The sequence below is a fragment of the Corythoichthys intestinalis genome, chromosome 16 (assembly GCF_030265065.1).
Source record: "Corythoichthys intestinalis isolate RoL2023-P3 chromosome 16, ASM3026506v1, whole genome shotgun sequence".
NCBI classification, from domain to species: Eukaryota; Metazoa; Chordata; class Actinopteri; order Syngnathiformes; family Syngnathidae; genus Corythoichthys; species Corythoichthys intestinalis.
Window position 1 is genome coordinate 25,745,661 of NC_080410.1, and position 13,423 is coordinate 25,759,083.

Here is a 13,423-nt window from a genome sequence, read left to right on the forward strand (position 1 = left end):
CCAACGCTGAGAAGATATATCAATTGGTACCATTAGGCACAGTCATGGTTGCACATCCCATCATGCATTTGGGCAGAAGTTAAATGGCTGAATTATCATTTACTGAAAGCTCATAAAAATCCACTAGATGGCAATATTTAGTCACAAGAATTACAAGTCTTTCTATCCGTGGATCCCTCTCACAGAAAGAATGTTAATAATGTAAATGCCATCTTGAGGATTTATTGTCATAATAAACAAATACAGTACTTATGTACTGTATGTTCAATGTATATATTCGTCCGAGTTTTATTTATTTATTTATTTAAAAAAAAAAAAAATTCTTAATGCATTGCCAAAATGTATATGATCGGGAAAAATTATCGGGAATGATTGGAATTGAATCGGGGGCAAAAAAAAAAAAAAGCAATCGGATTGGGAAATATCGGGATCGGCAGATACTCAAACTAAAACGATCAGGATCGGATCGGGAGCAAAAAAACATGATCGGAACAACCCTAGAAAATTCCTATAACCTGTACTCAAATTTATCTTTTAAGAACCACAAGTCTTTCTATCTGTGGATCCCTTTAACAGAAAGAATGTTAATAATGTTTATGCCATCTTGTGGATTTATTGTTATAATAAACAAATACAGTACTTACGTACACTATGTTGAATGTTTATGTCCGTTTATTGTCTTATCTTCCTATTCCAACAATAATTTACAGAAAAATATGGCATATTTGAGAGATGGTTTGAATTACGATTAATTTTTAAGCAGTGATTAACTCGATTGAAAATTTTAATCATTTGACAGCCCTAGATTAAATGTCTACATAAATTATCAGTCCCTGTTAGCTGTTGCCCCTAGTGATGCCCCTGAACATGAGAATAAATCATTTCAAATTAACTTATTTTTCTCAACATGGCTCATCTTTCCGTTATAAAAATAAGAAGAAAATGTGCCCAACCCTGACATAAATAACAATACAAAGCCTGTTAAGTCCAGCAAATTCCACCCACATACATTAGGGGTGAGCGCACAGTTCTGTCAGTAAGACTAAATCTTATTAAATTAATCCTATTAGCACAAAGAATGTAATGCAATATATCCACAAGGCTTCCCAGCATTTTGTGATAAACAATCCACAAGAAGCATGACGCAACACATGCAGCTTTGTTAAGAGGCATCACGGACACTACCGGCATGGACAATTGCAAAAAAGGGCTTCTGTTACACAAGATCGGATTCAACCTGTACAAAAATTTCTCATGTCACAGAAATTCACTGGCTACCACTGATGGTGACAGATGCCAATCCATTTTGAATCGAGGGGCTGGCAGCGATCATTTACTGTCACTGGTAGAGAATGAGTTGAAATAAATTCTCAGATATGAATGAAAATCTGCCAATTTTGAAAGCACGACAAAAGAGAGACACAACGGGTGATTCAGCCTATTTATTATTAGGAGTTTTAACTAATGGAAGCCCCACTGATGTCTTGTCATGTCTTCCATTTTGGAAATCTTTCTGCAAACATTTTTTAGGAATATTAGGAAGATTTCTGCCAGAGAAAAAAAGAAAGAGACAAAAAAAAAGTGTTATTTACATTCAGTAACCATTAAAAAACAAAAAATCTTATTTTTGATATTAGTTATCATTATTACAGTGTGCAGGCTTTACCTGAGAAAACGGTCGCTTCATGGGGACCCCCAACAAATCCCGCAACTGACTTTTAGTGTGCTGCAAATCGCTAGGTGGACTCTCCCTAACAAATACAAGAAAGGTACATTCCATGCTCTTACACTTAACATAGCAAAGTTATTATTTGGAGGGAATGGAAAGAATGTGGATGGTTACCAATTGGTGTCACTGAGCAGGTTCATGACGTCGTCCAAAACGTTGGGATCAACGACGTCATCGTACGTCAGAAGCATTTCGTACATCAGGCTGGCGGTCGTCGTTCTTACCTAGAAAAAGCAGATATGAGAAGAAAACTATTGCCGGTCATCCAAACTCGTTTTCCCTTTTTCACCTAAGGAATCAAGGTGACGATAATGAAAGCAGTGGCCTTACATGCTCTCATCTAGTCTCGCACTGTATGAACAGTTCTTTATATCTGTATTCATAAAAATTCATGAGGTAAAAAAAAATATTGTTTTTTTCCCGCATCCACACTCATTTTCCCTTTTCCATCTAAGGAATTAGCACACTGAAAATTAGCTGGATTTAGCTGATTGTGACGTGGCAAGCTGTGTTTTGCTGTCATTATGTTTCTTAGGTAGGTTTTAATTGAAAAGAGAATTTTCCCAGTGTGGGATATAAATAGTTATATCGTTTTCTTTTTTCCATCTAAGAAATCGGGATGCTGACAGCGTTCAATACCGAGTTAAATTCCTTTGATTTTTGTTGTTGTTGTTGTTGTTAAATTACCACAAGGAGTTTATGGCAGATGAGCATCAGAAGCTGGTAAAAGATCTCTTTCCGGACTTCACCAGGGAACTGAATGAGGCCACAGTAGCTGTCAGAGATGAAGAAGCGACACAAATCAGTACAAATATCCATTGTTGTTTCTTAAGACGCCACGGGACGCTCACACAGCAACACAGGCGCGCACCCTGTACACGTCATGAGATCGCCGGACCACTTCGCAAAGATGCAGCAGTTCCACGCAGAACGGGTGACTTGATGGAACAAAAACAAAATAGAAATTAGTTGATATTTCTAACATACTTGACAGAAAACTGGACTGATACTCACTCTTCTTCAGTGGTAAATATTTCAAAGCAGCCACTGGACAAGAGTTGGTTTAGCATTTTGAGGAAAGGGAGGGCGATCCTGAAACATATTTATGAATGTGTGTTTATGAATATGTAAGTACAATGGTACCTACATACAAAGTTAATCAGTTCCAAGACCTTGTTTGTAAGTCTAAAAGATCGTATGTCAAGCAGGATTTTCCCATAGTAGTTACATTAATTCGTTCCACAGCCCGAAAACCTACACTTAATCTATGATAAATGCCGCTGCTACGATTGCAAATAGCAATTACACAGAGTAAAACAAATAAATTATGAATAAAAATCAGGATAATAATATAATAGTAGTAATTATAATAATAATCCCTATAATAATATAACGAATCGGGTTCTAATGTGCCGGATGTGTTTTGCGTGGTATACCTGAACGCGTGGCTCACTTGACAGAGAGACATTTTACTTTCACTTTGCTCAGCTGCGGCGGACTGTAGGCATGTTGTGTTGCATAAGTTCTGAAATAAATGATTAAAAACCAGACGAAGCTTACGATTTTTCTTGCGATGTTACCACACTAATAAATGTCACCTTAACTTATAAAAACTGGCGAGCGGAGGTTGGAGGAGGACCGTTGAGATCGTAAAAATTCTACAGCTGTGCTGTCGAGCCACTTCAGGAACGCGCACACCACGCTCATATTTTTTATCATTTCCATCTTCATTTCAATGGTAAGCCTCACCTTTTTCACCACCTGCACTAACATTCTTGGAACCCATGTTGATTTCTCTCACAAGAAAATCCGCCGTGCGTCCGTCTTGCGGGAAAACCAAGAAACTGTCATAAATCGTAGTATTTCGAGCTGAATTCTGGGATTTAAGCATTCATTCACAAGAATTTTCACTGAAAAAAGCTCTGTTTACATCAGGCGGACGCTAGCTACATTCACTAACAGACTAGTGTCGTACTTCGACATATTTACGTAAAATAAATGCTAAACGCACTTATTTTTTGTCTTTTAACCAAGAATCGAGACTGTTTTACATCCATATCTATAAAGAGTTCGGGGATTTTAGCATTTATTCACAAGAATTTTCACCAGAAAAGTTCAGTTTACATCAGGCGGACGCTAGCTACATTCACTAACAGACTGGCTTCGTACTTCGACATATTTACGTAACATAAATGCTAACTGCACTTTTTTTTTTCGCTTTTAACCAAGAATCGAGACTGTTTTACATCCATATCTATAATTAATTCGGGGATTTAAGAATTTATTCACAAGAATTTTCACCAGAAAAGTTCAGTTTACATAAGGCGACCGCTAGCTACATTCACGAACAGACTAGCTTCGTATTTTGACATATTTACGGGAACTGCACGTTTTTTTTTTGTGTGTGTTGCTTTTAACCAAGAATCAAGGCTGTTTTACGTCCATATCAATAAAGAATTCAGGGATTTACGTATTTATTCACAAGAATTTTCAATGAAAAAAGCTCTTTGTGTGCGATTCCACTCGGTCAGCTTTGACGGCCTCGCCAACAATGCAGGCCCCCTATTTATCGGTCCCGCGCCCATCAATACATTATGAAGTCTATGGTCGAGGTACCACTGTATTTGCTGACTTCAAGTGGCCCCAAAGCAGAATAACTGAATTTTTTTACCTTGCATTGCGCAAATTTTCCCTTAAGATTCTTATCAAAGCCTCCATGGCAAAGTGCTCCAGAGCGCCGTGGTCGTTTTGTATCTGATGCAGGTAGTCAACCAATGACTCGGATGAGGCCGTCACCTGTACAAGAGATATGCACACATCCTTTCTTTTTATATCGTAATAAAACATTGTATAATACATTTCTGCTGGAGCTTTGTGTCATACATTCTCCTTGTTACTAAAAATAAAGCGTGATCAAATGGTAAATTATGAGCCTTACTACCACAAAATGCTTGTGCAAACAGTTACACACTTGTTGATAAAAATAAATCCTCAGTCACTAAACACATCCAGATTTACCCAAGAGCCTGCAAATGGACGTTTACTGGAAGGCAAGTTGATGCTTTGGCTTCATAAGTGTGTGTGTAGTGTGAGAACGCTGATGTTGGCCCGCATATTGATTCAGGCCTGGCTCATTTTACAGGCGGCTCTGTGAAAACATATCAATTCCACGTGTCTCTGAGGATGTGCATCTGTGGAAAAAGACAAACTGCACCAACACGCTCGGCTTGAATTCGGCTGACCTCATTGTCAGTTTGGTTGTTTTATGGTAGATGTCCAATCCATTTTGGCTGGGCGGGATTGCAGCCCGGCCTCGACCAGTCAAAATGGATTGGATGTCTATCAAGGTCAATGGTGTTGTTAATAACGGCGTTAGAATATAACGGCGTTACTAACAGCGTTATTTTTTTCAGTAGAGAGTAATCTAATTAATTACTTTTCTCATCTTGGCAACACCATTACCGTTACTGAGGCGGGAAAGGCGTGCGTTACTATGCGTTACTATGTTGGTTGAATGACGCCTGAAAAGCTGAGAGAGATGGACTCATGGAGACGAGAGAGCAGAGTCGGAGTGGGGAGGAGGCAAGGGAGTTGTGACGCCGTTGCAACCGCGATGCTAGGTCACTCCAATGATACCTGATTGTAGCAGATAGCCTACAAACTACGCCCACATGATGCTACGGTGGATATCACATGATATAGAACTAAATGCAAATGACAGACACGACGGCATTAGCAACATGTATAAAGAACTAGATGCGTGAGTAAACAGCCACCATCTTAAAGCATTACACCAGTCAGAAAGGCTATGTTGTAGAGAAACTTCCTAGCGAACCTAAGTGTTTTTATCTAAAATGCTCCTACGATAAAATCTTGAATTAAATTTATCTTTAAATGATGAAACTGTTTTAACACTTACACATGTTGAAAGTAGACAGAAGGGAACTAATGCAATAACCGGAGCAATTTTAACAACTTTAACGGTTGATTCACAACATTAAATGACTTCCACACATAGCAAAGGTTACTGTCTAGTTATCGCAATATCCGCAATACCCCTGTGTCTAGTTAAGTTTAGGGTAAAGAATTGGGCTAGGGCCAATTGTCCCAAGAACCCTTTAAACTTCATATTGTATGACCTGATTTTTTTTCTTTTTTTGAGAAGAAAAAAACAACAACATGAAAATGATCACTTTGCCAAGTAACTAATTACTCTTACATTCAGGTAACTGAGTTACTAACGCAATTACTTTTTGGGAGAAGTAATTTGTAACAGTAATTAATTACTTTTTTAAAGTAAGATTAACAACACTGATTGTAGCCAATGATGTGAAGAGTAAAATGAACTACAGTTGCTCTCAAGGGAGCCAAACTGCTGAATGTTGGCGCAGACGTTTTCCAGATGTATGGCTCCCTCTTTTGGCCATTTGAGGACCTTCAACTCAGGTAAGCTAAAATTCGATATATAAAAGGGGGGGCAGCTGTGTTGCAAATTTTAAAGCAAATATAATGGGACTGTAGTGGTAATCATAGCCAAAAAGTTTGAAGAAAAGAATTATTGGAAAAGATGAAGGCATAACAGTGGCAAAATGAAGTTAGAAAACAAACCAAAATAAATACAAATGAAAAATACGATTTTGTTCTTTTCCAAAAGCATTTTTTTTGTCCATTTACGTTTGTTGCTAAATACACATTTGGAGAACCATTAATGGTGGAATATTATGCTTTCAAATAGTTCATTTTGCAATTGATACAGTGAGGAAAATAAGTATTTGAACACCCTACGTTTTTGCAAGTCCTCCAACTTAGAAATGATAGGCGGGTTTGAAATTTTCATGGTAGGTGCTCGTCCGGTGTGAGAGACAATAAAAAAAAGATTCCAGGAATCAGTGTTTTATTTTTTAACAAATTTATTTGTATTATACTGCTGAAAATAAGGATTTGAACACCTGTGTATTAGCTAGAATTGTGAGTCGCCTTTAAAAAGTCCATCTACACTCCACTTATTCTCCTAAATAAGTGGAGTGGAGGTGGACTTTTTTAGTCTGACTTTTTGACCTGTTTGAGGCGGTTAGCTGCATAAAAACACCTGTCCACACCAAAGAGCTGTCCAAACACACCAGAAAAAGAATTGTAGACCTCTACAAGGTTGTAAAGAGTTACGGGGCAATTGCCAATCAGCGTGGTGATGTAAGATCCACCATTGGAGCAATTATTAGTAAATGGAAGAATCTAAACATGACTGTCAATCTCACTCAGACTGGGGCTCCATGCAAGATCAACCTTGTATGGTCTCAGTGATCCTAAGAATTGTGAGGAATCAGCCAAGAACTGCACAGGAGTAGCTGGTCAATGACCTGAAATGAGCTGGGACCACTATTTCTAAGGTTATTGTTGGTAATACATGAAGACGTCATGGTTTAAAATCCTGCATGGCACGAAAGTTTCCCCTGCTTAACCACCACATGTCCAGGCCTGTTTTAAGTTTGGCGATAACCATTTGAATGGTCCAGAATATGCATGGGAGAAAGTCATGTGGTAATATGAGATCAAAATGGAACTTTTTGGTCTTAATTCTACCCATAGTGATTGGAGGACGAACAATGTTGAGTACCATCCCAAGAACACCATCCCTACTGTGAAGCATGGGGTTGTAGCGTCATGCTTTGGGGGTGTTTTTCTGCCCATGGGACTGGACGACTGCACTGTATTAAGGAGAGGATGACCAAGGCCATGAATTGTGAGATTTTGGGGAATAACCGCCTTCCCTCCGGGAGAGCATTGAAAATGGGTCTTCCAACATGACAATGGCCCGAAGCAGACAACCAGAATAACCAAGGAGTTGCTTCGTAAAAAGCATATCAAGGTTCTGGAGGGGCCTAGCCAATCTCCAGACCTGAACTCAATAGAAAATCTTTGGAGGATCTTTGAATCTCTTTGTTTCTCTATTGCCACGTTTACATGGAGCCAAATATTCCAATTACAATCGGAATATTTGTTCAAACCGAATAAATGTGTTCCATATAAACACTTTATTCGGAATGAACAGGCCCAAACCGAATGGAATTTCATTCCGATTCACAGGGGTGGAATATTCCTTTTCCCAAACCGATTAGAAGTAAAATTATATCATGTAAACAGGGAAGCGGAATGGTGTCTGGTTGCGTTTTTTCTGCACATGCTCCGTACTGACATGGTGACGTCACTTTGGCTACGTTCATACTACTGGTCTTGATGCACGAATCCGATTTTTTCGTGTTTTTCCGACTCGAGTGAGGCATTAACTTGACGGTCTGAACGTGACAAGTCACATAGAACGGGACCATTTCAAATCCGATCTGGGTCACTTTCGTATGTGGTCTAAATCCGATCTGGGCCACATTTTTCCAGACTGTCGCGGCGGTCTGTACTGTCCAGTCCCGCAAATCGGATTTCATGCAGCAATTACGTCATCAAATAGCGAGAGAGTCGTTACCGTAGCGATGCACCTGTGCGTTATTAGCGCCTAGCTTGCAGTGAACACGGCTTTCGGGGAAGGGCTGGGCTTCACAACAGTCATAAAAAATAAAAATGGGTTGAGGATAAGCCTGAGAACGCTCAGTTTTCTCTGTTACAAGTTAGCAATATTTCAACATTGCTTACACGGCCGAGAGAGAGTCGGGGCAAACTGCCCATATGTGTGTGACGTGCACGGACAGTGCGTGCATGCTATCGATCCATATAAACTTTGAATATAAGCCTAAACGGGGATTATTTATGTCTGTTATTTGTGTCCTCCTTTTGAAAAGCAAAACATGATATCCCTGGAATGACGGATGACGTGTGTCATTTGTTTTGATGCTTCTGCGCATGCGGGTCTTCTTGCTTAGCGCGTGTCGGACTGCGAATTAGTGCGCATGCGTAATACTTGAACGGTCTCAATGGACAAAGTCAGTCTGAACGGGCACGCCAAAAAAACGGATATGACAAAAAATCGGATTCGTGCATTAAGACCTGTAGTATGAACGTAGCCTTTGTGACGTAAGTAATGTCACTTGCAACATGGCTTCCAAGCACAGCGCACCAAATTGGAGTCCGGCGGAAAGATTGTATTTAATTCAAACTTTAAAAGAATTAAATATAATTGCTCGCTTAGACGGGCGTAAAACGAGGAACAGTGAACTATTTAAAAAAGTTCACAAGAGGTTACACGAAGCCGGAATAGACCGGAGCGTTGACCAGATTAGAAACCGGTGGAAAACCGGCTACTACAAGGCAAAAGAGCAAAACAGCAGAAGCGGATACGACCCCACAAACACAACAAGTGGGTTAAAGTTAAAACAGCAGCACTCCGACGATCGATCTCCATGTTTTGCAACGTGACGCTTTGTTTTGATTAATCTGCACATGTCAGACGGCAGTTGTCAAACGTCCTTTCGGAATAAAGGCAGTCACATGTAAACGCTGGATCGGAATAGATGAAGTGACATGTAAACAGCTGATCTGAAATTTCCATTCGGAATGATTTGAATCGGTATGAATAAAAGTCAGCATGTAAACGTGGCTAGTGATAGTCCAGAAACCTGATTGATCTAGAGAAGATCTGTGTGGACCAGTGGTGCATAAGCCCGCTGCAGTGTGTGCAAACCTGGTGAAGAGTTACAGGAAACGTTTGACCTCTGTAATTGTAAACAAAGTCTTCTGTACCAAATATTTACATTGATTTTCTCAGGTGTTCAAATACTTATTTGTATAATACAAATGAATTGTTAAAAAATCATTCACTGTGATTTCTGGATGTTTTTTTCTTTTTAGATTGTCTGTCACATTGGACGAGCGCCTACCATGAAAATTTCAAACCCGCCCATCATTTCCAAGTTGGAGAACTTGCAAAATCACAGGGTGTTCAAATGCTCATTTTCCTCACTGTATATGGGACGAAATTCTCTTTCTAGACACATTTTCCTTCATGGCTATGGTTGACACCCTACTCTCTTGTACTTTTAAAAGGCCTAGAACTTTTTTGGGGGGGTCCCTCCTACTTAAATAGAAATGTGATCAGTAGAATCACCAGTCACTCTCCAAAAATACATAGCTTAGCCTTCCCTCGAATTCGTGAAGTTCTAACCAATAAATAAGCCAGCTTGTTGTCAGTTGTGATCGGATAATATGCTATGAGGATAGTAACTCTTGTTGCTAATACATGTGATGTGACCACAGTGTGTTGATGTACTTATCAAATTAAATGAAATGTAAAAGTTAATAAATAATATTTTAAATTAGGGCTGTCAAAATTATCGCGTTAACGGGCGGTTATTAATTTTTTAAATTAATCACGTTAAAATATTTGACGCAATTAACGCACATGCCCCGCTCAAGCAGATTAAATAAACAGCACAGTCATGGTCACTTGTTACTTGTGTTTTTTGTCTCCCTCTGCTGGTGCTTTGGTGCGACTGATTTTATGGGTTTAAGCACCATGAGAATTGTGTACTTATTGACAACAACAATGGCAAGCTACTAGTTCATTTTTTGATTGAAAATTTTACAAATTTTATCAAAACAAAAACATTAAGAGGGGTTTTAATATAAAATTTCTATAACTTGTACTAACATTTATCTTTTAAGAACTAAAAGTCTTTCTATCCATGGATCGCCTTAACAGAATGTTAATGTTAAGGCCATCTTGTTGATTTATTGTTATAATAAACAAATAGAGTACTTATGTACAATATGTTGAATGTATATATCCGTCTTGTGTCTTATCTTTCCATTCCAACAATAATTTACAGAAAAATATGGCATATTTTATAGATGTTTGAATTGCAATTAATTACGATTAATTAATTTTTAAGCTGTGATTAACTCGATTAAAAATTTTAATCGTTTGACAGCCCTATTTTAAATGTATTGCTCCGTTTACCGGTATTTATATACATTTTTGATTGTTCGGAATTTTTTTTTTAGTCCTCTAAAGGCATAGAAGACCATTAATGTCCCCCACTGGTATTAAGTATATAAAATCTCGAATTTAAAAATACATACAAAAAAATAGTAAAGTCTACTCACTAATACAATAAAATGCTTGGTTTGGAAAAGTTTCCCGATAGCCACAGCTTTCCACAGACACATAATGTGCAAGTGGACAAAAAGGCAGAAAAGGCTTTTAAAAATAGCCGTGTGTCAACATGGCTTCTGTGATGCTTGGCAAACCGTACACTGGGATGGAAAACCTTTCAATTTTTCCCCATGAGTCACACCCTTTTCCAAACACTTCGACATCGCGATCCACTTACTGTGGATTGGGTCAAACCGCCCACAGACACAGTGAGGCCCACCAAGGTTTGGTACTGGTACTCTGGGAGTCCAAGTAGCTTGGTGATGTATGGGAACGCTTGGGATGGAGCTTTCCATTGCAAACTGGTTTTGACTTCCCTAATTTAAGAAAATAAATAAAAAATTGACACATGAATGTGACGAGGTAAGAGACAGATGAGAGAGACATTCTCACGGTGGGAAAATCTTCAGCAGCTCATCTCTGTGGGGGATGTGGGGCACTGCGGGGTCACTGTAGTGGAGGAGCTCTGTGAAGATGTTGCCAGCATGTGCTCTGTAGTGGTCTATCTTCTCTGCAGACTGTTGTGCAAGCCCGCACATCATGCGCTTCACCCTGAAAAAGAAAGTGAAAGACTGGAAACTTAATTTCCAACCAGTTTCGTCAACGACAATGACTGGCTAAAAACGTGTCTTGAGAGATACAAACATAATGAGAGGAATGCCAGTTTTCATCTGACGACAACGAAATGAAAATTTGCCATAGTTTCCGTCATAAGTTCACATTGTGTGACATTTTCTTATCAGTTAGCATGCATTATAGCAGTGTTTGGTCTTGTCACTCACACCCACTCACCGGTGTCTTCCTGGCTCCAGACTTGCCTTTTGTGAAACATGCCAGGGGCTGCTTGGTAAGTTTTGTTTTCTTAATATTTCTTTAGGCTTTAAAGGTCTGTGCTAAGTGGTCATCACACACTAAATGTAACTAGTAGCGTTAGCATAGCAGTTGTGTTAGACTAATGCTAACAGCGAGCGTCATCTTAAACTCTCATAAATTTTTTTTTTTTTTTTTACACACAGTTCATTGCGTCCAGGTGAGTTAATTAATTGAAAATAATGTTCTGTTTTCCTGCTGAGTTTGCATTATCATCACAAAGATGGTGATGTCCTTGTGGACTCTACAATTATGTGCTCGTCTGTCAACGTTCATTCATAATTGTTGGAAACCTTTTGTTTATTTACTTATTTATGGACTAAAACTTTTAAAGTTTACAGAAAAAAACATTTTGAGGAATTGTCAACAAAAACTAGACGAAATTTGTCCGAGCTTTCGTTGACTAACACTAGACGAGGACGAACACATTTTGAAATGACTAAAATACGACTAAGACGAATAAGTATTTTTGTCTAAAAGACTAACACGAAAATTAAAAGGGCTGCCAAAAACAACACTGCTTACAACAAAAAACTGAAAATGGAGAGTCTTTCTCCAATGTTATGGCTGCCATTGGTGCCAATGGCTGTCCAATCCATTTTGACTGAGAGAGCTGGCAGTCAAAATGGATTGGACGTCGATTGCTGTCAGTGGCACTGAAAGGTGGTCACTCACTGGTCTGGAAGAAGGATCTCCGGTGCGGTTCTGGTCACCAGGATGGTCACGTCCTTGAGACTTGTCATTGCAGCCTCTCTCACCCTGTGAGGAAAAGCAAAGGGAAGGAAGACATAAAATATACGTATATTGTACAGGAATTAAAAAACTAGGAATATATTAAAATAGCATTGATGCCCTAAAGTTTTTTACTTTTATAAAGCACATGTTTTGGGGGTTTATTTAAAATCTAATTATAATTCCAGTCTTGTATAAAATCTTACCTAAACTCCCCCTCTTTGTGCTGTCAGCCCCCAAAACCTTGATGACTGCTCAACAATTGCATTAGATTAGACCAGCGCTTCTCAATTATTTTCTGTTCCATCCCCCAGGAAGACTGAAACGTTTTGCGCCCCCAAACTCTCTGCCGCCACTGTAAATATAGTACTTCTCCATAAAAAAAAAAAAACCTCTGCAAAACATTGTGTCCTTTTTAATATTCAAGAAAGAAGTAATATCGATCAACAAACAATAAAGTACTGTACAGTATAACTTTGTTGACATTGTTTTGTTTGGAGCAGAAAAGACTTAGGGCCTGAGTTTAAAAACAAAAACAAAAAAACCTCACATCCAAACTGTAATAATGCACCTAAGGTACATTTTTGACCATTTGATACTGAAAAATATAATTTAATAGAATATATTAATAATAATTAATTCAAATCGATTAGCAACATTTACTCACGAGAACAAATTGCCAGACAATTTGGCCGGAAAAAACAAAAATTAATAGAAAAAAAAACGACATTGTCATTGGACAGAAGGACAGTTTTTTTTTTGCTGCAGGCAGTATCAGTTCGCTGGTTTATTGATGTAACACTGACAAAGCGGGACGATTGTTAGCAATATTCGGCATGTTTTCGCTGAGAAAAAAAAAATCAAGTGACGATCAATGTGATTAGGGTCTAATGTCTATAAGTGACGTCTTAATTGAATTGGCTCCCTGCTGTCCGCTGCGAACTATTTTAGACACAGTAAACAGACTGGTCTTTCCTAGTCTCACGCTGTACTAA

At 38.6% G+C, this 13,423-nt stretch overlaps 1 protein-coding gene across 2 annotated transcripts in view; it reads right to left on the reverse strand.

The window, feature by feature from the left end:
* Positions 1-1,427: 1,427 nt before the first annotated feature.
* The window catches only part of tbcd (tubulin folding cofactor D), a 60,383-nt gene continuing 48,387 nt past the window's right edge, over positions 1,428-13,423 (reverse strand). For both annotated transcript variants that reach the window (XM_057861101.1, XM_057861100.1), the window contains 10 exons: positions 12,372-12,455; positions 11,220-11,378; positions 11,005-11,143; positions 4,401-4,525; positions 2,744-2,821; positions 2,581-2,667; positions 2,417-2,504; positions 1,844-1,953; positions 1,667-1,751; positions 1,428-1,547 (listed from right to left, as the gene is read on the reverse strand). In XM_057861101.1, coding sequence (XP_057717084.1) covers positions 1,536-1,547; positions 1,667-1,751; positions 1,844-1,953; positions 2,417-2,504; positions 2,581-2,667; positions 2,744-2,821; positions 4,401-4,525; positions 11,005-11,143; positions 11,220-11,378; positions 12,372-12,455 — 967 coding nt within the window. In that variant the 3' untranslated portion in view covers positions 1,428-1,535. The remainder of the gene's footprint in view (positions 1,548-1,666; positions 1,752-1,843; positions 1,954-2,416; positions 2,505-2,580; positions 2,668-2,743; positions 2,822-4,400; positions 4,526-11,004; positions 11,144-11,219; positions 11,379-12,371; positions 12,456-13,423) is intronic.